The sequence below is a fragment of the Lipotes vexillifer genome, unplaced genomic scaffold (assembly GCF_000442215.2).
Source record: "Lipotes vexillifer unplaced genomic scaffold, Lipotes_vexillifer_v1.1 scaffold135, whole genome shotgun sequence".
NCBI classification, from domain to species: Eukaryota; Metazoa; Chordata; class Mammalia; order Artiodactyla; family Lipotidae; genus Lipotes; species Lipotes vexillifer.
The window spans coordinates 534,303-560,278 of record NW_006774574.1 but is presented as its reverse complement, the minus strand read 5'-3'; the positions used below and the strand labels follow the sequence as shown (position 1 = coordinate 560,278).

The 25,976-nt window shown below is 37.1% G+C and overlaps 1 protein-coding gene across 2 annotated transcripts in view; it reads left to right on the top strand.

The window, feature by feature from the left end:
- The window catches only part of ABCC9 (ATP binding cassette subfamily C member 9), a 145,975-nt gene that overhangs the window by 22,577 nt on the left and 97,422 nt on the right, over window positions 1–25,976 (top strand). For both annotated transcript variants that reach the window (XM_007449372.1, XM_007449371.1), the window contains exons 9-14: window positions 806–940; window positions 3,158–3,320; window positions 7,458–7,498; window positions 8,427–8,569; window positions 16,246–16,354; window positions 20,568–20,675. In XM_007449372.1, coding sequence (XP_007449434.1) covers window positions 806–940; window positions 3,158–3,320; window positions 7,458–7,498; window positions 8,427–8,569; window positions 16,246–16,354; window positions 20,568–20,675 — 699 coding nt within the window. The remainder of the gene's footprint in view (window positions 1–805; window positions 941–3,157; window positions 3,321–7,457; window positions 7,499–8,426; window positions 8,570–16,245; window positions 16,355–20,567; window positions 20,676–25,976) is intronic.

Below are 25,976 nucleotides of genomic sequence, written 5' to 3'. Positions count from 1 at the left end.
TAATAAGCTGTTATCATTGGCATATAGGCATGGTTAAAGGCTTTAACTGTATGGATACAATTCATTAGTTGACATCTTGAGCTATGATAAACTGAGCTATTGGGAAATTGAAAAAAAAACAACAACAAGAGAAGATAACAGGGTTAAAACCTGAGTTTTAAAAAAGAAGAAGGTGACAAACCGGAGAGTCTAGGCCTCAGTGGTTCAGTCTTTGGTTTGGGAAATAAATTTAAAAAGAGAAGTAAGGTAAGATGGGGCACCAACATTAGCTTCTCCACGGTTTTAGTTAGACCTACACTTTTTGTCATTAAGTGACTTCTGGGGTCATCGAGGAGCTGAAGAGCTCAGATCACTTAGTCCACAAACAGCTATCTTGTTCTCTTACATGATGATGCTGGTTCTTACTTTCTATCCCCCTTGCCTTGAAAAGCTAATACAGTTCCAAGAGAATATGGGATGTTAAATTTATGGCGGGTGACAACATTTTCTAGAAAAATTTTGTGTTCTTTTAAAAATTTGAAGCCTGTTTCAGGTTGAAAGCATCCTTGGGACCACTCTGCAACCTCATGCAGTAAATTGGTTCGGCACCAGTTGCACACATCATGGCACTAAAAATGAATTCCAGCTATTTAGCCTTCTCCAGATAAATCATAGTAAAACTCAACTGTCACAGTTGAGCTGACTTCCAAATACACTTAATATAATAATTAAGAAACACTGTAATTTCACTAAAAAATCCTTCCTTTCATGCAGTGGTCCCCACACCCCTATTCTTTTTCCCCTTGCCTTATATTTTTCCTGCTAGATCATAATGGGCGTGATTCTGCTCTACAATTTGCTTGGGTCCAGCGCGTTGGTTGGTGCTGCTGTCATTGTGCTCCTTGCGCCAATTCAGTACTTCATTGCTACAAAGTTGGCAGAGGCTCAGAAGAGCACTCTTGTAAGTAACATCTTTTGGAAACTTTATTAGGAAAATCTAGTCATGCGCTTTTACTTTTAAAATATAGGAAATTAATACATACCACTCAGGATTATTTGGAAATCATTATATTTCATTTCAGTTCTTAGGCAGCAAATGGGAAATTTCTGGATTGCTCAACAATTTTTAAAAGTGGATTTGACATCTAAGACAGAACAATCTTAGACTGTAAATACAAGAATCCCAATGCCTGATGTTTTCGCGAGTCATGATGTGATGAGGCTTTGGATCTTCTTGTACATCACTTACCTATACTTACGGGTACTAGAGAACCCACTTATGGATACTTTTGATTACACGTACATTGGATGTCAATTACTGACATGGGAGAAATGGATCAAGGAACAAATAAAGGGTCAGATTTGGTGCTTCTGAAATTAAATGTCCCTAGGGTTGAATCAGACCATGTGATGAGCTATGGAGTTACACTGAAATGTTTCAGTGGCAGCTGCTCTGCCTGAGTATGTTCGTGGTCAACTTGGCAAGCAAGAAAAAGCTTCATTATTGACCCTTTCTGGCTTCAATTTGCCATGAAATCATTTTATTTGAGCAAGAATTGGCTTCTTTGAAAGAAATATTTGCAAATAATAAAATTGTTGACAGCACGTTTAGAAATAAAGTTTGATTAAATATGAGCAAGGCTGTCTGTAAATTAGGCGTGAAATGTAGGGATGCTGCCACTGGTGTACTGTTTCCCAAGTTGGTGTTTCTACCGTGAGAAGCAAGTCTCATGTCACACAAGTGATTTTTATCACTTGTTTTTCTGCCGCTTCTGACGAGGTTCCTTATTATTTCTGTCTGAGCCATCTACCCTCTTCACTCCAGGACACGAATACAGAAAGGTGTGGAAGAGGGGCACAAAGAGGGGACATGACAAACCAACATCTGACTTTCATTTAGCCATTCATACTGATTCGTTCACTCACCAAAGCAGTCATTGATAGGCCCTTAAGACCCTCAAGAGACAAAAAGGTGAATAAAATCAGATCATTTGCTAATGCCATTTGCAGCAACATGGATGCAACTAGAGATTATCATACTAAGTGAAGTGAGTCAGCAAGAGAAAGACATATCATATGATATCACTTATATGTGGAATCTAAAAGATGACACAAATGAACCTATCTATGAAACAGAATCAGGGACATAGAGAACAGACTGATGGTTGCCAAGGGGGAGGAGTTGGGGGAGGGATGGAGTGGGAGTTTGGGGTTAGCAGATGTAGCATTTATACATAGAATGGATAAACAACAAGGTCCTACTGTATAGCACAGGGAGCTATATTCAATATCCTATGATAAACCATAATGGAAAAGAATATAAACAAAGAATGTGTATAATATATGTATAGCTGAACCACTTTTCTGTACAGCAGTAATTAACACAACATTGTAAATCAACTATACTTCAAAAAAATCAGATCGTTTGCTGCTTTTGCTTCCTTCTGTCTGCCTCTTGCCACTCTGCAGATCCTTTTGAGAGTTCACAGGTGATATTGTACTTTCCTAGTAATTCTAATGTAATATTTGGAGGAAACTGAAACAATTGACTAAAGAGAGGCTTTTGGATCTGCTACCCATCTCTTTATAGTTAATCCAAGTGGTTAGCGATCAGTACCTTACACAAGAGCTTATGAAGAAGGAGGTGGAGATTTCTTGAAGTTAAAAACAATAGGCTTGGTTTCAATAAGTGTCTTATGAAGACTCAATGTGAGCACACACAACACTGTACCCTCACATTCCCAAGTCAGAAGCAAACTGACTTTTCTTATATTCATTGTTTCTCTTTTCCTAAGTATGAGTGATAGTTCTGAGGGGAGAAAGAAATGATTTAGATATTAGAAAGAGCCATTGGAAGCCTCTTTATCATTTCTCTACATGTCTGTGTGTGTTATCTGCAGACATTATTCAAGGAAATCATGAAACTTAAGAAACTGCTCTTATTTAAACAGTTTTTAGGTGGAAAGAAATTTGAGGCCGTCTCATTCAACTCTTCATTTTCACACTGGAGGCAGCAGTACAGAGAGTTTCATTGCTTCTCCTGGGAATCTCACAGCCATCATTAGACTCAGAGCCAGGCAGAAATCACGCTCTCCTCAATCCCTATCTAGCACGTGGTATTGCCTCTCTGATTCACTTGGATGCAGCTTGCATTGTTTTTTATTCCTTTCTTTTATAGGATTATTCCACTGAGAGACTGAAGAAAACAAATGAAATACTGAAAGGCATCAAACTTCTAAAGTTGTATGCCTGGGAGCACATCTTTTGCAAGAGTGTGGAAGAAACAAGAATGAAAGAACTATCCAGTCTCAAAACCTTTGCTCTTTATACATCACTCTCCAGTAAGTTGCTGTTGCTCTGAGGACCACCAAAAAACATGTGGTCTGTTCACTTTAATTTGTGATCATTGAGGCATTCTAGGCATCAGAGGAAGCCCGTTTATTTTCTCCATTTGTGTGGTCCAGTAGCTGCTAGCCACACGAGGTTATTTAGGTTTAAAGAGCAGAGTTAGGACAAGCTAAGAGTCAAGTAGACCTGAATTCAGTTCTTTACAAATGTGTGTCTTTGCCATGTTACTTGACATCCTAAATCCTTGGTTTCTTCATCTGTAAAATGGGGATGGTGATGATTAATAGTACTGATAACTGAAACCCTCTTATCAGTTACAGTTGGGATGCATCATGGGTTTTCAATAAAAATTTATTTAAATTGATTTGACTGTAATACTGTTGATCTTCTTGTCCCCAGACATCCTTAAAAATTATGTGAGGTTGTCTTTCCTGTCTCTTTGGGAGTTTATGTTATTATATTTCCTCGAAGATTGCATGTGAAATGCCAGTTTTGAAAATTGAGGAGAAAACAGTGTCAGCATTTCCAGATGAAAGGAGCCAAACTGCATTCGCATAAAACCCTTTTTTCCAATACACTTTCAAGACTTTTTAAATACAAAGCATTTTCTCCACAACTCTAATTTTTAAAAAGCAATTGCTTCAAAAATATTATTGTTTTTTTTCTCAAAGAGTGACACTGAATACTCTCAAGAATAATGAGTTCGTGTTAGTACAATGCTTCTGAACTTAGCCAAACTACTCTCACTAATATTTGATTTAGTTTGTGTGTCAGTTTTGCTCATTTCTATTGTTCCCCAGACCTTCAACAACTTAAAGTTTTGGAGGTTTATAGATTGTTTCCTTTGAATTCTAAACTACTTGAGTCCTTAGAGATTATAAACACTACTTTTGTGAAATGGATTTAAGGAAAATATTTGGTTTATATAGCTCATTTATTCTAGCCCTAATGCTGGATACATTAGAAATGAAATGGGGAGATTTATCTTCCAGCTCTGCACCACTGCTAATATGGTGTCAAAATGCTAGAAGATGGAATGATCGATATTCACTTGCTTATATGATAGTACTCTAAGCTGCTGGCTCCTACAATATATTTCTCTCTGCAGTGGACTGAAGTTCTCATGGTGAGGATGGATACAGCCAGAAATAATGATGATAATAATGATAATAACAAAAATATATTGAGATACTCAACCAATTATTGCCATAAGTAGCTTTACATATGTCATCCTATTTAATCCTCACAACAGCCCAGTGATTTTGATTCTTTTGTTTTTTGGCCACGCCACATGACTTGCAGGATCTTAGTTCCCTGGTCAGGACCAGGATCGAACTTCGGCCCCAGCATTGAAAGTGCAGAGTCCTAACCACTGGACCGTCAGGGAATTCCCCAAAGATTTTGATTCTGTAATTACCTTCATTTTGAAAATTAAAAGATTAAGGTGGAGAGAGCTTAAGTAACTTGAATTTCCCCCAAATCATCCAGCTACTAAATGGCAGAGGTGGGTTGTTAACTCACCTTAACCCAGTTATGTAAGATTTGGGTTGGTTTTTGAAAGTCAGAGACAAAAGAGAAGAGGACAGAGGAGGCCATACTGAAAAGAAAAACAAGAAATCATGATGGTGAAAATGCATAATCATGTTTTTAAGCAGGAATTCTTATATCAGTGGTGTAAAGTTCCACTTACACCACTTCCAAGTTTTCCGATTTGGTTACGTATGGTGTTGGTGGTGGTGAAGAGCTTCCATTATCTGAGTTGAATGGACCTGGCTCTAAATCTCAATTCTGCCACTTCATAGCAGTATGGCTTTGACCAAGTTACTATTTCTATCCTACAAGCCTCAATTTTTTCATGTGTGACAGTGGAAAATAACAATCTCTACCATGTAGGATTGTAGTAAGGATTAGAATAGATTACGGAATGCTACAAATGTTGATTGACCTGTTGATTGACTCTATTCCAGGCACTACATCAAGGGCTTCCTACTCATTGTTTTGTATAACGCACCTGGCAAGTGGGCTAGTGTTCAATAACCTCCCTCAGTTTCCTCCTGTAAAAATTGGTGTAATAAGAATAATACCTTTCTCACAGGTATATTGTGAGAGTCAAATGAGACAGTGGACGTGGCACTGTTCTGTGACTGTTAAAAATATTTTGTAAATAGTATTTGCAGAGTACCATAAGTTTAGACAAAAAAAAAAAAAAGAAAAGAAAGAAAAATGTCAGCTGTATAACATAGTGGTTACTGTTGGATCTTAGAGTGCAGGCTGATCTGAAATGAAATCCTGCCTCAGCAACCTGTCTGCTATACATCCTTGGTCGTCCTTTGGTGGCATCTTGGTTTCCTCATCAGGAAGTGGGGCTGTATTAAGCATACCTGGGGGAATTAAACAAGATAATGTATGTAATGTGTTTAGAAAAGCACCTGAAACATAAAAGTGCTCAATCTGTGGTATTGGAAAATATTGAAAAGCAAAGTTAAACAGGATAAATACTAATAAAACTGAAGATCCATCTCTATGATCAGTGTTCTTGCCACTGGAGATCATATCTGAGGGCAAAAGAGATTCTGTTAAATCATTTCCTAACCTCCACTGCCAAATGGTCACGTGCTGTTCATGGATTTCATTTTTTGGCGAAAGACAAAGATACGATTTTATTTTTTCTCTCTTCACTTTGATAGAGTTTTATATGGAGAAGTGGGAAGAATATGAAGCTTTTGACTAGAAAGGTCTGGATTTTATCCAAGCTCTGTCATCTCCTAGTTTGGAATCTTGCCTGTTACTCATCTTTCCTAAGTTGTTTCCTCATTATTGCACAGGGTAGTTGTAATCATTGAATAGGAGAAGGTACTCCCATCATACCTCAGTAATTGTGAGTTGTTGAGTAGTGGCAGAGTGAAGTGGTGGTGAGTACCGTCTGAGGAACCCAGCTGTGTGACCTCGTGCATCTCATCCTCATCTTTATGATGAGGTAGGAAGGGTCCCTGACAACCTGCACTGGGTGCAGAGTGCCAAATAAATAGTTTTTAGTAAAACAGCAGCTGCTCTCACTTTTCCTCATCAGGAGGAGATTACTTATTTAAAGATAATTTAGAATGAGTTATAAATAATGATGTGGAGGAAAATAATGAAATACACTTAGAAAAAAAAGGTAATAATAGCCAGCGAAAAGATGAAGACAGAAACATGATTCTTCATCTGTACTGTTATGAGTCTCAGAGCCGTGTTTGGATTGCTGGTACCGTACAAGAATTCAGATTTGTTAGCTAAGCCACCTCTGGACTTCCAGAAGCACATGCTGAGTCTGTACACACTGGTAAGGACAGTTCATGAGAGCAGATCATGAGAGCTGGTGATAGTTTTTAGATGAACTGTCTTCTGAGCGTCAAGAAAACTAGATTATAGTTCTTGCTCTGCCATTGCCCGGCCCTGTTACCAACAATGCAGTTACTTTTTGGTCCTCCGTTCCTAAAACTCTATGGTTTATGACAAAATAACTACAAATCATCAACTTGGCTTTTTATTTTTCCTGTTACTTCCAAATGCTAGTATTTTAGCCTAAATATGAGTTTTTCTTATTTCAGTTCTGCATATTATGTTTATCAAATGATAGTGCAATATATTCCTGGAGAGATATTTAAACAAGCAGAGGGCCCAGGATATGGAGCTATTTTATTAAACAAAAGGTCTATAAGTGAAAATTAATATCACTGCTGGAAGGAGATTTTTCACGTGATTTCAAATTCTTTTAATCTGTGTAATATCCCAATTTTTATGTTTTTAAGTTAGTTTAGTGGACCAAACAAAATACAGACCGTGAATACTCTGAAGAATGCATATGTGTTAAATTCTAAATAACTTTATCTAAATTTTGCTCTTTGTAACATTTCATAAAAAAAATAATTTTTCACATTTTCTGGTTAAGCCTCACCTATGGGAGTTCACAACTGTGAACCAGGAAATAACAACTGGGAAATGTTTGTGGACTCAAGACAAAAATGTTACTTAATGTACCTGGTCCTTCCTGTCTTCAAGGAAAGTTAGAGTAATAATTGATGATTAATTAAAGTTACTGAAATGTCTCACAGTTCACTGAAACTAATGTATTTGGTTTCTTTCCACAGTCTTCATGAACGCGGCAATTCCCATCGCAGCTGTTCTTGCTGTAAGCCACTTTTTCTTACCTTAAGAAATGGACTTAAGTCAGTGTTCAGAAATGACTTAGGAACAAGAATGGATGGGTGGTAACATATATTACCTCACCTTCAGTTTTCTCTTTGCTGTCTCCATTGTGAGAGTTCTAATCCGGGGTTTCTCATCCCTGGCACCGTGGACCTTTTTGGGCCCGATAATTAATTCTTTGTTGTGAGAACCTGTCCTCTGCATTAGGATGTCTAGCAGCATCCCTGGCTTCTACTTATTAGATGCCATTAGTACCATCAAAAATATCCCCAGACACTGCCAAATGTGTCCTGGGGAGCAAAATTAGCAGAGTTTGAAAACTTACTGTCCTAACCTCCATGACCTGGTTCCTGGACATTCTTACAAGATAGTGCTAGATCAACAACTGGAAAATGTTAAGTGATTACATTATATTTCAAACAAAAAGGAAAAACCCAGGAATTAGTATTATACTTAGAAATATTTGTAAGTAAGTCTGCCTTGGACACCATTGTTGGCGATTTTAGGAAAGATCCACAATAGGAAGCCTAAAACGATGGAATGTTTCCTTTTTTCTCTCAGAAAATTTCGTATTGGTTGAAAGAGCCTGAGTAGGTGTTAAGAACTCTGGATTCTCTCATGGTTATTCCCCCATCTCAGTAATTTGACAGAAGTTAATTTTCTAATCTGTCAATAGAATCTGTTTTGCCCCTTTCACAAGTTTACTGCTAGAATGAATGTAAACCATTAAGTACTCTACCAATAGCAAGTGTTATTTTTCTTAGGGAGTGATTTGGATGAAGTAATTGTATTATATTTTTCAGAGTTGCAATGGACATACTGGCATAGTAGAATTTGTTAGGCTTGTAAGATTGAACGCAAGTATTTGTGAACCTTTCTCCAGCTTTCTCTAAAATCCTTTCTTTGCACAGACATTTGTGACGCACGCGTATGCCAGCGGGAACAGTCTCAAACCTGCGGAGGCCTTTGCTTCACTGTCTCTCTTCCACATCCTGGTCACCCCTCTCTTCCTGCTCTCCACTGTGGTCAGGTTTGCCGTCAAAGCCATCATCAGGTATGTGCTGGAATGTCTGGAGTTCTTTGCTTGATTATAGAAATGCTATCTGTTCATGGTAGTAAGTTAGAAAAAGTATAAAAAGAACATCCAAATCACTGCCCAGAGATAACTTGTTAAAATTTTGGCATGCTACCTTTCAGTCTTTTATCTATTTCATATAAAAATAATTATTCTAAAATAAAAATTTTGAACTTTGGGGGGTTATTTTTCCCCTCATTAAGACCATAATACATGACGTTTATTGGCTACATGATATTCCATTGTTGGGAAGTATTCTAATTTATTTAATGGTTACCTCTTTCTTAGACATTTAGAATGTTTCTGTTTTCACCCATGTAACATAAATAATGTAAATTACATTTGAGAGAGGCATCTTTTTATCTTTAAACTTTTCTCTGATTATTTTCTAAAGTCAGATTTCTAGAAGTGGTGATCCTTGTTCTAATAGTATGCATCTTCTTAATGCCCTTGATGAGTATGGCCATGTTGTTTTCCATTGAAGGAGACGTAGGTCAAAATGTATACAGATTTTTAAGTTTTTTTTTTAATGAATATGGCCATAATGTTTTCCAGCAAAGCTGGGCCAGTTTATGTTTTTACCAGAAATGATGGAGAATGTTCATATCAATACATATTTTCTGTTTTATTTTAGTTTAATTTGGCCAAAAAAAAAAAAAATCCAGGCTCACAGTCTCTGAAAATGGAAAAACTTTGTAAAACTGAGTACAGTGTTTTGTTAATTTTAAGTATACCTCTGTAGGTTTCTAAGCAGTGTAGACTTTATCTCAGACTCACAATTTCCCATAAAAATAGATGTGGTCTGATAATGACCATTTCCCCACCACTTTTACTTGTATTATATAATAAATATGTTACCATACTATATTATACTACCCTGTATGTGCCATAGTGCCATAGCTATGTTTCAGTCTATATTATAAACAAGGTAGTCTTAAAGTGGTATTTTGCCTTTTGCTATAAGGTCTTATAAACCTTATAAAACCTCAGCATGTTTCATAAACAGTCATTATCATATTTATATCTGGCCTTTGAAAGAAATGCCAAGATGTTTCAATACAGAAGGAAAATTGGAAAATTGAGGCCTTAAATATACTAAGCATAGTGTTGTCATTAACAGCAATGTAGAGCATCTATTGTAAGGTCCTTTAAAATGAAATACTTTCCCAATGTCTATGTATTGTTAAGCAAACTATTTTTTAATATTCAAGATACCAGAACCTCTAGTTTTAGGCAATAGTTTATATTGGCTTAACAAAGACTTAATACCAAATATCATTAAAATTCATATACCTTATCTTACTATAAACCAAGTTCTGATTTTTTACACTAATACCTTAACAAGATTTCAATACTATTCTGTAAGATATGCTGTTAGTAACAGATTCTGGAGCTGTTAAGAGTTTAAAGCTCAGGCCCTCTGACCTCATCTGCCCTCATTTTCTTATTGTTCTGACTTCTGAAACACTTGTACGGATCACTGACTGATTTCTGTAGCACCACTTCCAAATTAGGCAGTGCTCTGGAAGGGAAGCGACTTCAAACAATAAAACTGATAAATGGCCAGAGTCTGCTATTTTGGTTCTTATTTTCATTTTCTCCACTTAATAGCTGTCCCTCTCACGGTTGCCTTTTTAATTGAATTTGACTTTGTGCTACAAGTCAAATAGAAAGCAGTTGATAACTAATAATAGATCAGTCCTCTGAAATCAGGAGGTTACTAAGCACCGAAAGGACTTTTAAGAGTTGCTGTGAAAAAAAATTAATAAATCTAGGAGTGTGGGTTTCCCCAAGTCCATAGTATACAATCCTGCTGTAGTAAATCCTAGTAAAGCTGAGGGTTGATCGTAATCACTGTATATTTCTGCGTAGCACTCTCTCTTCTGTACGTTCCAGGGAAAAGGCATTTGCCAGTTTGATAAAGACCAGTCTGTTTTCAGGGCTCAGCTCCAGATTTCCCAAGCCATAGGCCAAATAGAATCAGCTTATAAAAACTTGCTTCTCTAAAATGAATTTCAGTGGTTGATTTGTGGGTCCTAGGGAGATGACCAGTCAACAGAGGAGGCCAGTCCTTTTTCCCACTGTGTGCCGGTTCTCGGAACCCAAATGAGCGTCTTTCCCAGTGTGGACTGGGCTTGGCATTTCCTTCTCTGCCTGGGAACCCGTGACCAGGCTTTAATGCCAGTTGGCCCACAGCGAGTTGAGCAGCCTGTTTATAATCGGAGACTTTGGTTAGCTGATTTTGAAACCTCCTCTTCAGGACTGTGGAAGTCATAAGTTCTTTGCTACACTCTGAGATGCATTCAGAAATTTGGTGGGTTAGAATAGGGTGCAGCATACTCCGCAACTTGTGTTATGTGTGCCTGTAAGAGATGTGTAAACTTCTCTGCTGGAGGAAAATTCCATGCCATGTAAAATTCGTTGCTTCGAGAAAATTCTGTGCTTTCTTTTAAAAATGTTTAGCTTGTTAGACAAAATTGTCTTTTGTGGTGCTCACTGGGTGGGATCTTATGTATACATAATAAAATGCAAGAAAGAGGCAGTTAAGATTCAGGTTATCTCCTAGTAACCCCAGCATCCCACATCATTTGAGTTTTCTGGACCTGTTATGGTGATGTGTTCCAGTCTACATTTGCAAAACGGAGGGAAGAAATGAAGAAAAGTTGGAAAGTCACTAGTTTCTAAAATATTTGAATTAGTGATTTTTTTCATGATGCTTGTTTTACTTGTCCTCTTTGCTTTATTTGTAAGCAAATAGTTTATGTGTTTTGCTTTTCTGGAGGAAAAGGTTAAGTTGCTATATTGTATCCTTTATAAATAATTTGAGTTTAGGTTTCTGGTACTTGATGTACAATGCATTATCTATATCCAGAGATGTTATTTACCAAGGAAAAAAATGTGTAAAACTAATCCCTTGCTTTGGTGGAAGATAACTCTGTGTCCTTTCTCTCATTTACGTCCCAAAGGAAAGTACCCTTGACTAGTCTATGGTGATTACCTTCAATCAAATAAATTGTTACTGTATTTACCATAGAACATGCTCACAGGTTGACCTGGTCCACATTTACAAAACTTTCATGGTTTCCACAAGAAAACACATAGCTGCCAGCAACAAAATCAGTTATTCCCCCAAAGCATAGCACCTGTCCAAGGTACTCAAGCTGTATATAAACACCCAAACTTGAAAAGTGAAAAAATATCATCGGTAACAAAACCTTAAATACTTTGATGAATTACCTAAACAAATGAGAAATTAGTAAAACACTAAAAGGTGATGGAGGCAGGATAAGGAATTGTTTGGTATCAAGTTTACCTGCTTTCAATACCTGCACAGCCATGGAATACTCACCGTTCAACCACAAGCATATTATTTGGTGCCTCTATGGCTCAGCTTCCTCACTTATCAGATGAGCATCATAATGGTTCCTGCTTATGGTGGTTGGGAGAATTAAATGAGATAATACATGAAAAATGCCCAGCACATTGCCTATATATTTTAGATATTTAACAGATCTCCATTTTACTAATTTAACACCATTTTATTGAACTCCGTTTCGTGCTTCAGAGATATATCTTTCTGTGGATCCACATTCATCTATTAAGCAGTTCAGGTACCTTGCTAGGCATTGGGGATGGCAAAGATGAAAGATGGAGTGAAATCGACAGGAGTCCACAGTCTAGCTGGAGACACTGGGAAGGGAAGGTAATTACAACACGCATGTTATGCTGTGATAGAGCACTACACAGAATACCATGGGCCACATATGAGGCTCATTGAAGCTTATCAAGGGAGAAGGGAGACAGTCCGGTCAGTAAAGGTTTAAAGGCGGTGATAGCTCCTTCATGGGATCTTTAAAGAATAGGTAGGACTTGGCCAGTTGAATAAAAAGGGAAAACACATTCTGTGTGAGGGAGTAATGTATGCAAGGGGAAGGGGTGAGCAGAGAGGTGAGAGATCTTGGTACCTTCTGGGGGCTAAAGGTAATTGCATGTAGTTGGAGAAAAGTCCTGATGAGGAAAGCACTGGGAGATGAAGCTGGAGAGTAAAATCCCAATCAGCCTGTAGATGATGCCAAGGATGCTGAAAGGCGCAGGGTGGCCATTTGTTATTTTAAGGAGAGGACTGTTGTATGAGCATATTTGCATTTTAAAAATATAACCCTGGCAGCATGGTAGAAATTACTTCACCCTTGGTCAGGATTCATGCATTTTCCATAGTTGTTTTGCCTCTGTGAGTTCTGAAAGGCCCTCATATGAACAGGAAATGTTTTTTGTATTACCTATTCATTCACCAGACATTTCTTGAGGAATTGCTATGTTATATTTTTGGCACTGGGCTAGATTCTGAAGATGAAAATTTTCGCTTTTAAAGAGTTCAGAGTCTAGTGGGAGAGATAGACAGTAACAAAACAAAAAAAATAGTGCAAGGGACCCTAAGCCAGAGAGCCTGGAATAATGGGGATGGGGAGGGGAAATGGAGAGTGAGATTCAGAAAAGTGCTAGTGTTGGGTCCTCCGATGTTTATTGTAATTGGAGTTCCATGGTGGGATCTTATGAAGAGGAAAGAAGTTCTCCCCATGCTCCAGTCATGCTCAGGGACCATTGCTTCCTGATATTCAGCAAGAATGGGTCTCATTAATTTCATAAAAGCTTCAGTAAGATTTGTGCGTGCTAGAAAGTGAAATGGAGAATTGAATCAACTGACCTTACTTAAATGTCTGAATCATTGGTTTATTCCTTCTTTGATTGATTCAGCAAACATTCATTGAGTAATGTGTACCAGGAGCTGCTGGACTTAGTTACAAAGGCACACGAACTTGGCCCCATACTTTCCTTTGTGTGCAGAGACACAGTGTGAGGTTGTCTAAAAGGTATTCCTTTGATGGACAAAGTTGTGCTCCTTAAAATCTAATCTCTTCTAAACCTTGGAACAGAATAACAATTAAAGTCTGTAGAAGTAAAGAAAGGATACTGCCATTTAAGATGAATAAAGTGCCATTCCTAAGGCATTTCTAACACCGTCTTTCAAATCTATGTGATCAGGCTTTGCTGTCAAAGACTCAAAGAGAGTACAAAACCCAAAGCTCTTCTTTCTTTTTTTGGTTCTGAAATTCTTTGTAAAATTGCAGTAAAATATACATAAAATAAAACTTATCATTTAAATCACTTTAAGTGTACAGTTTAGTGGCATTAAGTACATTCACATTGTTGTGCAAACATCACCACAATCCATCTCCAGAACTTTTTCAGTTTTGCAAACTAAATGCTATACTCACTAGATGATAACTTCCCTTGTACCTACCTCTCCTCCCAGACCCTGGTGACCACCATTGACTTTCTGTCTGTATGAATTTGACTATTCTATCTACCTCATATAAGTGGAATTATGCAATTTTTGTTTTTTGTGTGCCTGGCTTATCTTATTTAGCATAATGTTTTCAAGGTTCAGCCATGTTGTCATAACTTGAATATAGTTAAGTAAGTCAGGAATTCCAGGACCATGAAAAAAAAGTATGGCAGATGCTCAAAAAATTAAACATAGAATTACCATATGATTCAGCAATTCTACTTTTGGGTGTATACCCAAAAGAATTGAAAGCAGGGACTTGAATAGATATTTGTACATTCATCTTCATAGCAGCATTATTCACAATAGCCAAAAAGTGAACCCAAATGTCCCTCAGTTGATGAATAAACAAAATGCAGCATACACATAAAATGGAGTATTATTCAGCCAAAGCTTTCCTTAAACAATTATTTTTTTTAGTGGAATCTAAAAAATACAACAAACTCATGAATATAACAAAAAAGAAACAGGCTCACAGATACAGAGAACTAGTGGTTCGCTTTAGTAGTTACCAGGGGGGTGAGGGAAGGGGGAAGGGGCAACATAGTGGGTAGGGCATTAAGAGGTACAAATTATTATGTATAAAATAAGCTACAAAGATGTATTGTACAACATAGGGAATATAGCCAGTGTTTTATAACTATTAATAGAAATGGGGTATAACCTTTAAAAACTGTGACTCACTATATCGTACACCTGTAACTTATATAATATTGTATCAACTATACTTCAATTAAAAAATTACTTTTATGGATTAAGATATACACACTACTATATATAAAATAGATAACCAACAAGGACCTACTGTATAGCACAGAGAACTATACTCAATATTTTTTAATAACCTATAAGGGAAAAGAATCTGTAAAGGAATGTATATACGTAGATATATATATATATCTGTAGATATATATATCTGAATCGCTGTGCTGTACACCTGAAACTAACATGATATTGTAAGTCAACTGCACTTCAATAAAAAAAAGAATGAAAAAAATATTTCTTTTATTTTCCTGTAAATGAAATTTAGAAGTTAATAGTTAGACTGCCCTAGTGGATTTTATCTACCTTTATGTTTCCAAAGGAAGGAAGCAGTTTCTATGACATGCAAGGCTAAAGAGCTTAAAGTTCATGGGCAACAGATTGAATTGAATTTACTTTTCTTCATTTTTTACTCTGTCACAAAAACAAACTATGCAGACTTGTCTGGAGGCACTTAACTTGACTACAAGCTGAAATGAAAAATAAAAAAATCTTTTGTTTCAAATGTGTATTTTCTAGTTTCCTACTAATGGCAATCTTTCCCCTGTATGTGATGCCGCAGGTGCCAGGCCAGTTTGCCTACTGTTAGCATCTTAGCGTGCTGGATGGAGCATTTCTTGTCTTTTCAACTTCACAGACTTTTCTGTAGTATATCATTTTATTTATGGGACGATGTTTTCAAATTGTGTTCTTGTTTTCTTCGATTCGTTTTACTCTTGATCCTATGACACTGGTTTGAGAAAATTAGAATGGGTGGGGTAAGGGGGCCAAGGGGTCTTGTGTCCAGCCTCTGGAGACCACAATAAAGAATGTTTGTAAATTACTCTTCTAGAACAGGGCTTCTCCAACTGTACTGTGCTTATGAAGCATCTCTGGATCTTCTTAAGATGTAGATTTTGACTCAGGGGGTCTTGGGTGGGGCCTGAGATTCTAAGTTTCGAGTAAGCTCCCAGGTGATGTTGATGCCACTGATCTTGGCCAACGTTTTGCGTAGTAATATTCTAGAGGGCTCTTTCCTTGCCAGGTTGTGAAAATATGTCTAATATAAAGTAGTGCTTAAGCAAAATAGCATAGTGTGCAGGGACCCATGATCTCTGTGTTATATGATGTCTGCTTTTACTTAACTGCCCTGTACCTTATTTCCCTTCAGTTGTAAAATGAGAATAATGATACTTCCTTCTGTTGGTGTTATTTTTTTTTAACCACCCTGTTTCAAGTCCCTCTCCAATTCTATTGTCTTTGACAAGAAATACAATTGCAAAAAAAAAAAAGTGCAAAGGAGAGTTGGTTGAATTTAGGGTGACCAGTTCGTTCTGGTTTTTCTGAGATTTTTCATTTTAAGCACTGAAAGCCCCAGGTCCTGGGAGCCCGTCAGTCCCCAGCATCCTAGCTGAATTCCCAGTTGGTCCTGAGAAATGACTCTCAGAGCTGGCTTGCTTACCATGGTAACAGTGGGGGGGAAAAGTTTGTTTATTTAGGTAGAACTTCATTGGTGGTGGTTTTATTTTTATCCCTTATTGTGTGCTTGCTTGTTTGCCTTTTGCAGTGTTCAAAAGCTGAATGAGTTTCTCTTGAGTGATGAGATTGGTGAGGACAGCTGGCTGACTGGGGAAGGTTCTCTTCCATTTGAATCCTGTAAGAAACACACTGGAGCCGTAAGTGCTTTTCTTTGTTACGGGAGCTGTGAATAAGGGACAGTCCTGAGGATGGATGATTGAAAATGGGTGCAATTAGAAGAAATCACACGCTTTACTTTTAACCTATATGAAGAAAAAATTGCCACTGCAAAAAAATTGCTTCTGCAAAAAACCTTACAAGTCTAAAATCAATAAAATAATGTATAAGGCTCATCTTTATAAGTCATCAAAGGATTATCCCAAGAGGGACACCTCATGTTCAATTCAAAAGGAAATAGAGAGGTTGTCTACCCCAAGCTTTATATAAAAATCATACAAAATAAGCTTACAACTCTTGTACCATATGCTTATAATACCTTTAACTATGTTATACTTTTTGGTTTAAAAAGTGCTTTTTTGATACATTATGTCTTTTGACTCATTTAATATAGTACACTATATTACCTATTTTGTTTTCTAGATGCATATATTTATTTGCATGTTGTATGGTTTGAATAGAGTTACAAGATTTTAGTGGGAGAGCCAGAATTAAAACCTGAGTCTTATAACTCCTGAACCAGTTTATTCATCCATTGCACAAATATTTACTCATATCTACATAAAGCCTGGAAACACAGTCATTGTTATTTTGTCATGATTTACCTGGACTATAACGTGTATTATATATTTGCCTGTATTTCCAGACTTATCAGCTACCCTGTGCTTTGTGCCAAGACCTAGCGATGTAGCTCTGAACAAGGCAGGCAAGATCTTTCTTGTCACAGAGTTTGCTTTCTTGAGGCAGGAGTCAGATGATAAACAAGTAAACAAGTGAGATCAATTCCCTGTGGGAAGAAAATAAAAGAAGATATTAGAGAGTGACTGGGATCCTCTAAGCAGGGTGGTCATTTCCCAGGAGGCCCCTCTGAAGAGCTGGCATTTGAGCTGAGACCTGAATGAAGAGTAGGTATTTCTTCTGCAAAGACCTAGAAAAGGGGCCAAATCATTTCAGGCAGAGAACTAGCAGATGCAAAGACCCTGAGGTGGGAATTAATTTGGTGTGTTCAAGGAACAGAGGGGCACTATGGCTGAAGCCTAGTAAAGAAGGGAGGATAAGACGAGGTAAGACAAGGACTGAGGGTCCTGTAAACCAGGGAGAGAGTTTGGAGGGTTTTAAAGAAGGGGCTCATATAATTTCACGTATATTTTTAAAGGATCACTCTGGCTGCTGGGTGAAGAATTGTCATTGGGGACAAGAAGAGAACAGATAGATCAGTAAAGAGGTCATTATAATAACATAGACAAATAATGATGGTTAGAGTTTGTTTTTGTTGCAGTTGCGGTGGACCTTGAGAAGAAGCTGTCAAGTTCAGCAGACACTTTTTAGGCTGAGCTGATAAACACTGGCTGATAGGTTGAATGGAGGGGATGAGGGAGAAAGAAGACTCAAGGATGAATTCTAGGTTATTGGCTTGACTACTGGGTAGACGGTGGAGCCAATAACTGAAATAGGGAAGCTGAGAAATGAGTAGGTTGCTGTTGAGGTGGAATCAAGAGGTATATTTTGCACATGATAATTTTGAGATATTTATTGACATCTAAGAAGAGAAATCCCCCTTGGAGATGTAAATTTAAGAGCCACTGGCCATTAGATGATATTTAATGGGACTGGATTAAACCACTTTCTTGAAAGCTGTGTCTGAAAAATTCTGAAGAAAGTCTTTATAATTAATATGTCTGTTTCGTAACAGTAAAGTAGAAAAGTTCTCCTAAGTTATAAGTTAATAATTAGTTATTCATTTACTATTAGAGAAAAATGTTAATATATTTACCATTTATGTAACCAAACAAAAATGCATGTGCAGTCTCCTGACAGGAATTGACTGAGGCTTGGAAAACCTTCACCAGGAAGTCAGTCTATATTAAATTTTTATTCACATGGTGCTAAAAATAGTTAAGACAAGCACTTGGCTGTCTTTAGACTTGCTGATTTCTTCTGCTTTTCTGGAGTTATTTTTTTACTCTCTGTTGCGTTATTTTGTTGAGCAGGTGTGATTTTGTCTGAGTAGGAACCACCACCCATGCTTGTAGACACTGCAGTAACAAAGCCTGAAAATGCTTGTGTGCTCTTGTGTGGACACAGACACCAAGACAGGAATGCGTCATAGACTGTATACACTTTGAGGCAGCAGGAAAGTCAAGCATTTGATTAGAACCTGCCTTGTCTCACTTTGGATGATAGGAGATTCCCAAAGAACTTGTTAGATCATCTTTTAGAGATGTAGGGATGAGCAGAGTGAGATGACCTCAGGAAAGGGAGCAGAGGAGGTCAAGTTTGAGGGAGTGGAGTGAGGGAAATCTGTAGGGTGGTTTGTATGAGATGAGGGATAGAAGAAATATTGAACTGAGCAAAGGTTGGAAGGAAAAAAGAATCCCCTTCAGTTGCCTCCAGTATCTTCAGAGTTATTGAAACCAGACTGGACTTCTGATGTCTTTGGGGGCCATTCATCACTGCTGATGGGCCAAACCACAAATGACAAACTTTTAAAAATGAAGAGAAAAAAGCTGTGTGTTTGAAAAGAACACTAATGGAAACTCCTACTTGAGAGCGCTTAAGATGCTATGTATTCTGTAAAAGCTTAGAGTTAAGTGGTTTTGGCTGCAGAATCTCCACGGAGAATTAGTGACAGTCTAGAGCCAGAGTTTCTTCAAATTACATCTGTGAGACTCCAACTCAAATCTCTGTCAACACGTCTCCTCCTCCCAACCTCTCCTTAGTTTTGTGAAGAACATGATGTCATTCCTTTTGGAACTCTGGGGGCAATACTACTATAGAAGTTACGACTCTAGAAGACAGAGAATATAGGTACAGATATAGGCCTGTCTTGTGTGGGAAATATACTCAGCTTAAAGGATAGTGACTTTCTACATCTCTCATGTAAGGTTATCTGTGAGGGCTGTGGGAAGAAAAACAAAACTAAAAATGTCATGAGCACTCTCTTTCTCTCTCTCTCTTCTTAAAATTTAAAATGCATTCAGTAGTTTCTGTGCGATGTGCTATTTGGTAGTTTGATATTCTGTTGATACGCTGATGGATATAAATTGGAGGGCGATATCTCATTCAGATTAAATTACTGATTATTCGAGGACATTCCTGATTCCCATAATAGAACTCAACAGATTTATCAAAAAGCTAAACCTGCTGTTCCAAGCCAAAGGAAAAAAAAAAAGTTTCACAATTCTAGAATCCTTTGCTTTTTATAGGTAATTTAACAGTTTTAAAGTGTTTTACTATTTAGCTTTCATAATCTCTATAAGGTATTTAAGTAAGACAGATAATCATTTATGTCGAAATACTTGCTTACTAGATCTCTGGGACAAATTTTGAGCTTATATATTTTTCTAAATTAGAGGTTTACAGAACTGAATTTTCTACCTTCTCTTCAGTCATTTGTCTCTATGTGAAATTAAACTCAAAATTAGAGAATGACAAGTTTCTAGTTATGACCTAATTTGAGCTCATTTTAAGTATGTGAAGATTGCCTAGCTTTAGCTGGCATCCTCCGTTTTATGGAGACTTTCTTTAGTCCTTTGGCTCAGAGCAATGCTATAACATTTGAGAAAAACTAGATCATTCTACAGTGCTTATGGATCTCCTTATGAAATATTATACATATTATAGGCAAAAAAGTCGTAGATCTTTATGCTTTTTCTCATTCCACCATGGATCTTCGGGTGACATATAGCCCAGTCTGATTTATGTGAGTGTATCAGATTCAAAATCCTCATGATTCAGAGGGTGACCAAAAATGCACTGTTGGAACATTTACAAGCCCGACGGCCTAAGAATTAGATTCTAGTTTACCCTGAGTTAGCCTGCTTGCCTTTGGCCATGACACACAGCTTTTTACCGCCTGGGCCTGTTCATCCAGAAAGCTGGAGAAAGAATATCCAAAGCCTAGTTTGGTGCTCAGCACTTTAACTTCTATCATTTGCAAGTATCACATCTTCGTATTTTTATTTTTCTTAACAAGTTTGTGAATTAGGTTTAAAATTATTGTGTAACACTTTTTCATTATCATTTGCTTTTTTGGGCGGCAGGGGGACACCATAGAAATAATTAAAATATGACATTCACTTTGCTCATTTCTTTTTCTTAGAATTTAAGTGGAGAATTAGCAATGTGAGTTCAGTAAAAACTCAGTTTTTTCCATAGACCTTCAGCTTGTGTTCTTTTCCATGTGGAATGCAGCAGCCAAAAACTATAAACAGGAAGCAGCCTGGAAGGTATCACCTGGACAGCTACGAGCAATCAGCACGGCGTCTGCGTCCCGTGGAGACCGAGGATATTGCAATAAAGGTTATTTTATTTCCTGAATTCTTACATGAATAGAAACATTGATGTTACTATTTTATGATGAAGTTCTGCAAAAGTGTCCTGCATTGTGTCTTTAAAGTCTCTTTAGCATGGTCACTCATTCTCATATAACATTTTCAAAAATATTCTGATAAGTTTATAATTCTCAGTGCTGCCTTGCCTCCCAACCACAGCTTTGCTCCAGCAGTTGTTTAAATAACTGGAGGATGCATTTTCCTTCTGAATCTGCATTAGAAGCTAGTATCCAACGTATTCCCACTCGTACTCTTATGTATATCTACCAAGTAGATTAATTTCTAGAGAACGCCAATATTACAGGTCCAATTTTTAAAGAAGTAGATTAGATAACGATTATCTACAACCGGGAAAGGCTTAGACCTGGGTTGTGTGCTTCCACCCAGCTTCCCAATACTGCCTTTGACTCATCTCAAGCAGCCTTTTTTTTTTTTTCATAACATTTTTATTGGAGTATAATTGCTTTACAATGCTGTGTTAGTTTCTGCTGTGTAACAATCAGCTATATGTATACATATAAAGCCATATCCCCTCCCTTTTGCATCTCCCTCCTCCGCTAGCTATCCCACACCTCTAGGTGGTCAGAAAGCACTGAGCTGATCTTCCTGTGTCATGCAGCTGCTTCCCACTGGCTATCTATTTTATATCATTTGGTAGTGTATATATGTCAATGTTACTTTCTCACTTCGTCCCAGTTTACCCTTCACCCTCCCCATGTCTTGAAGTCCATTCTCTACTTCTGTGTCTTTATTCCTGTCCTGCCCATAGGTTCATCAGAACCATTTTTTTTTTTAGATTCCATATATATGTGTTAGCATACGTTTTTTAAAATTTTATACAGCAGGTTCTTATTACTTATCCATTTTATACATATTAGTGAACATATGTCAATCCCAATCTCCCCATTTATCACACCACCACCCCCCGCCACTTTGCCCATTTGGTTTCCATACATTTGTTCTCTACATCTGTGTCTCTATTTCTGCCCTGCAAACCGGTTCATCTGTACCATGTTTCTAGGTTCCACATATATGCATTAATATATGATATTTGTTTTTTTGACTTACTTCACTCCATATGACAGTCTCTAGATCCATCCATGTCTCTACAAATGACCCAATTTCATTCCTTTTTATGGCTGAGTAATATTCCATTGTATATATGTACCACAACTTCTTTATCCATTCGTCTGTCGATGGGCATTTAGGTTGCTTCCATGACCTGGCTATTGTAAATAGTGCTGCAATGAACATTGGAGTGCATGTTTCTTTTTGAATTATGGTTTTCTCTGGGTATACGCCCAGTATTGGGATTGCTCGGTCATATGGTAATTCTCTTTTAGGTTTTTAAGGAACCTCCATACTGTTCTCCATAGTGGCTGTATCAATTTACATTCCCACCAACAGTGCAAGAGGGTTCCCTTATCTCCACACCCGCTCCAGCATTTGTTGTTTGTAGATTTTCTGATGATGCCCATTCTAACTGGTGTGAGGTGATACCTCATTGTAGTTTTGATTTGCATTTCTCTAATAATTAGTGATGTTGAGCAGCTTTTCATGTGCTTCTTGGCCATCTGTATGTCTTCTTTGAAGAAACGTCTATTTAGGTCTTCTGCCCACTTTTTGATTGGGTTGTTTGTTTTTTTAATATTGAGCTGCATGAGCTGTTTATATATTTTGGACATTAATCCTTTGTCTGTTGATTCGTTTGCAAATATTTTCTCCCGTCTGAGGGTTGTCTTTTCATCTTATTTTTAGTCTCCTTTGCTTTGCAAAAGCTTTGAAGTTTCGTTAGGTCCCATTTGTTTATTTTTGTTTTTATTTCCATTACTCTAGGAGGTGCATCTTGCTGTGATTTATAGCAAAGAGTGTTCTTCCTATGTTTTCCTCTAAGAGTTTTATAGTGTGCGGTCTTACATTTAGGTCTCTAATCCATTTTGAGTTTATTTTTGTGGATGGTGTTAGGGAGTGTTCTGATTTCATTCTTTTACATGTAGCTGTCCAGTTTTCCAGCACCACTTATTGAAGAGGCCATCTTTTCTCCATTGTATATCCTTGCCTCCTTTCTCATAGATTAGTAGACTGTAGGTGTGTGGGTTTATCTCTGACCTTTCTATCCTGTTCCATTCATCTATATTTCTGTTTTTGTGCCAGTGCCATATTGTTTTCATTACTGTAGCTTTGTAGTATAGTCTGAAGTCAGGGAGTCTGATTCCTCCAGCTCCGTTTTTTTCCCTCAAGACTGCTTTGGCTGTTCAGGGTCTTTAGTGTCTCCATACAAATTTTAAAATATTTTGTTCTAGTTCAGTAAAAAATGCCATTGGTAGTTTGATAGGGATTGCATTGAATTTGTAGATTGCTTTGGGTAGTATAGTCATTTTCACAATATTGATTCTTCCAATCCAAGAACATGGTATATCTCTCCATCTGTTGGTATCATCTTTAATTTCTTTCATCAGTATCTTATAGTTTTCTGCATACAGGTCTTTTGTCCCTCTAGGTAGGTTTATTCCTAGGTATTTTATTCTTTTTGTTGCAATGGTAATTGGGAGTGTTTCCTTAATTTCTCTTTCAGATTTTTCATCAGTGTATAGGAATGCAAGAGATTTCTGTGCATTAATTTTGTATCCTGCAACTATACCAGATTGATTGATTAGCCCTTGCAATTTTCTGGTGGCATCTTTAGGATTCTCAATGTATAGTATCATGTCATCTGCAAACAGTTACAGTTTTATTTCTTCTTTTCCAATTTGTATTCCTTTTATTTCTTTTTCTTCTCTGATCGCCGTGGCTAGGACTTCCAAAACTATGTTGAATAATAGTGGCGAGAGTGGACATCCTTGTCTTGTTCTTGATCTTGAGGAAATGCTTTCAGTTTTTCACCATTGAAAATGATGTTTGCTGTGGGTTTGTCATATATGGCCTTTATTATGTTGAGGTAGGTTTCCTCGATGCACACTTTCTGGAGTGTTTTTATCATAAATGGGTGTTGAATTTTGTCAAACGCTTTTTCTGCATCTATTGAGATGCTCATATGGTTTTTCTTCTTCAATTTGTTAATATGGTGTATCACATTGATTGATTTGCGTATATTGAAGAATCCTTGCATCTCTGGGATAAATTCCACTTGATCATGGTGTATGATCCTTTTAATGTTTTGTTGGATTCTGTGAGTATTTTGTTGAGGATATTTGCATCTATATTAATCAGTGATATTGGTCTTTAATTTTCTTTTTTTTGTAGTATCTTTGTCTGCTTTTGGTATCAGGGTGTTGGTGGCCTCATACAATGAGTTTGGGAGTGTTCCCCCTTCCTCAATTTTTTGGAAGAATTTGAGAAGGATGGGTATTAGCATTTCTCTAAATGTTTGATAGAATTCACCTGGGAAGCCATCTGCTCCTGGGCTTTTGTTTGTTAGAAGATTTTTAATCAGATTCAATCTCATTACTTGTGATTGGTCTGTTCATATTTTCTGTTTCTTCCTGGTTCAGTCTTTGAAGGTTATACCTTTCTAAGAATTTGTCCATTTCTTCCAGTTTGTCCATTTTATTGGCATAGGAGTATTGGCTTGTAGTAGTCTCTTAGGATGCTTTGTATTTCTGTGGTATCTGTTGTAACTTCTCCTTTTTTATTTCTAATTTTATTGATTTGAGTTCTCTCCCTCTTTTTCTTGATGAGTGTGGCTAATTGTTTATCAATTCTGTTTATCTTCTCAAAGAACCACCTTTTTGTTTTATTGATCATTGCTATTGTTTTCTTTGTTTCTATTTCATTTATTTCTGCTCTGATCTTTATGATTTCTTTCCTTCTACTAACTTTGGGTTTTGTTTGTTCTTCTTTCTCTAGTTCCTTAAGGTGTAAGGTTAGATTGTTTATTTGAGATTTTTCTTGTTTCTTGAGGTAGGCTTGTATTGCTATATACTTCCCTCGTATAACTGCTTTTGCTGCATCCCATAGGTTTTGGATGGTTGTGTTTTCATTGTCATTTGTCTCTAGGTACTTTTTGATGTCCTCTTTGATTTCTTCAGTGATCTCTTGGTTATTTAATAACATATTGTTTAGCCTCCATGTGTTTCTGTTTCTTATGTTTTTTTCCCTGTAATTGATTTCTAATCTCATAGGGTTGTGGTCAGAAAAGATGCTTGATATGATTTCAATTTTCTTTTTTTTCTGTTTTTTCTTTTTTTTTTCATCAGGGAAATATAAAGTTTATTTATTTTTATTTTTTATTTTTTTAATATCTTTATTGGGGTATAATTGCTTTACAATGGTGTGTTAGTTTCTGCTTTATAACAGAGTGAGTCAGTTATACATATACGTATGTTCCCATATCTCTTCCCTCTTGCGTCTCCCTCCCTCCCACCCTCCCTATCCCACCCCTCCAGGCGGTCACAAAGCACCGAGCTGATATCCCTGTGCTATGAGGCTGCTTCCCACTAGCTATCTACCTTACGTTTGGTAGTGTATATATGTCCACGCCTCTCTCTCACTTTGTCACAGCTCACCCTTACCCCTCCCCATATCCTCAAGTCCATTCTCCAGTAGGTCTGTGTCTTTATTCCTGTCTTATCCCTAGGTTCTTCATGACATTTTTTTTCTTAAATTCCATATATATGTGTTAGCATACAGTATTTGACTTTCTCTTTCTGACTTACTTCACTCTGTATGACAGACTCTAGGTCTATCGACCTCATTACAAATAGCTCAATTTCGTTTCTTTTTATGGCTGAGTAATATTCCATTGTATATATGTGCCACATCTTCTTTATCCATTCATCTGATGATGGGCACTTAGGTTGTTTCCATCTCTGTTCTCCATAGTGGCTGTATCAATTCACATTCCCACCAACAGTGCAAGAGGGTTCCCTTTTCTCCACACCCTCTCCAGCATTTATTGTTTGTAGATTTTTTGATGATGGCCATTCTGACTGGTGTGAGGTGATACCTCATTGTAGTTTTGATTTGCATTTCTCTAATGATTAGTGATGTTGAGCATCCTTTCATGTGTCTGTTGGCATTCTGTATATCTTCTTTGGAGAAATTTCTATTTAGGTCTTCTGCCCATTTTTGGATTGCATTGTCAAATAGCCTTTTTAAAAAAAAAAAGTTATATTATTGAAGTATAGTTGATTTAAAATGCTGTGTTAATTTCTGCTGTATAGCTTTCTCCCATTCTGAGGGCTGTCTTTTGGTCTTGTTTATGGTTTCCTTTGCTGTGCAAAAGCTTTGAAGTTTCATTAGGTCCCATTTGTTTATTTTTGTTTTTATC